This window comes from Myotis brandtii, unplaced genomic scaffold (assembly GCF_000412655.1).
Source record: "Myotis brandtii unplaced genomic scaffold, ASM41265v1 scaffold986, whole genome shotgun sequence".
NCBI lineage: Eukaryota > Metazoa > Chordata > Mammalia > Chiroptera > Vespertilionidae > Myotis > Myotis brandtii.
In genome coordinates this window covers 2,390,351-2,391,655 of record NW_005372102.1, presented here as the reverse complement: position 1 = coordinate 2,391,655, position 1,305 = coordinate 2,390,351, and the positions used below count along the sequence as shown (strand labels likewise).

The following is a 1,305-nucleotide window of genomic DNA, read 5'->3' as shown; positions in this document are numbered from 1 at the left end:
GGGGCGGTGGAGTCCAGCTTGCCAGCCTGCTGGTCCGCCTCCAGCTGCGTGAGCAGCTCGTCGATCTGCCCGATCATCTGCTGCACCCGCTTGGTCAGCCTCTTGCTGGCCTTGGACTCCTCCACCTCCATCTCCTTGCCCGTCTTCGAAAGCTCCTTCTTAATCTCTTGCAGGTCCTGAAGGGATCACGCAGTGTAAGGACTGTCCTACCACTGACATGTGGTTACACTGTGACTAACACATGGGCACCGCATGCCGCGCCCAGCACACACGTGCTCTGGGCTCCGCGGACTCGGACCCCCTTGTCTAGAAAGGAGACGCAGTCTGTCTGGCACCTCGCCCTGCGTGTGTGGCGAGTGACAGATCAGAGTCAGAGGGGGGGCGGGGGGGGGCATGAGTGTAGGAGGAACCTGCTCTCTCCAATCAGCCATCTTTTCCCAGCAGAGCTGTGAAAGCGTGGCTCCTTTAAGTCCCATTAGGAAGTGATGCCCCCAGCCCTGCAACCCACGGGCCCCCAGCCCCACACTCACAGGCCCCCCGGCCCACACCCTCAGCCCCGCACACTCAGCCCCGCACCTCGCTGTAGTCCTGCACCCTCAGCCCCGCACCTCGCTGTAGTCCTGCACCCTCAGCCCCGCACCTCGCTGTAGTCCTGCACGTCTTCCTTGAGCAGCTCCAGCTCCTCCTTCTCCTTGGTCAGGGGCGTCTTCTGCTCCTTCAGCTTCGAGCAGGCGTCGCTGAGGATGTCGATTTCCTCCTTGGTGATCTCCTCTTCCTGGGAAGGAAGCAAAGCAAAGAGCCCGATGAAGGGGGTCCCTCGGGGGTGGTGGGTCTCAGGCGGGGCACAGGCCGCCCTCCGCTCCCCTCCGTCGCGGGCGTGGCGCTGGTCACCTTCACGCCCTCCAGGACGGGGGCCGTGTCCTTCAGGGCCTCTGCCGGCAGGGTCGCATCCACCACTTCTGGCTGCAGCTCGGCCACGGGCCTCCCAGGGGCAGCTTCCACCGCTTCAGGCGCCACTTCCTTCTGAAACACAGGCCGGGGCTGCTCAGTGCCACCCAACCCACGGCCTTCCCCAGGCGCCCACACCGCGCTGATGTGCCGCCAGCCGGAGAGCACACTCAACAGCCGGCTATGTGACGGTGGACTCGGGTCGCCCAGCAGCGTGACCTGCCTCCGTCGGTCTCAGTGCAGGCGACCTGGTGACCAGGGGTGTGCACAGCCCAGCCTCTCCCGCCCTCCGGCCCTTTCCTGACCCCGGCATGGAGCTGCGCGGGGACGTGTGTGGGAGCTGGAGCCCACCCGGGG

General features: G+C 65.6%; 2 protein-coding genes across 2 annotated transcripts in view; one reads left to right on the top strand and one right to left on the bottom strand.

The window, feature by feature from the left end:
• LOC102241844 (LETM1 and EF-hand domain-containing protein 1, mitochondrial) overlaps positions 1 to 1,305 on the bottom strand; it is a 13,142-nt gene that overhangs the window by 3,540 nt on the left and 8,297 nt on the right. The window contains exons 7-9 of the mRNA XM_014533491.1: positions 892 to 1,046; positions 641 to 775; positions 1 to 176 (exon numbers count right to left, since the gene is read on the bottom strand). The exon at positions 1 to 176 is cut by the window's left edge and continues 1 nt beyond it. Of these exons, the coding sequence (XP_014388977.1) occupies positions 1 to 176; positions 641 to 775; positions 892 to 1,046 (466 nt within the window). The remainder of the gene's footprint in view (positions 177 to 640; positions 776 to 891; positions 1,047 to 1,305) is intronic.
• Positions 1 to 1,305, top strand: part of FGFR3 (fibroblast growth factor receptor 3) — a 20,523-nt gene that overhangs the window by 12,749 nt on the left and 6,469 nt on the right. The window lies entirely within an intron of this gene.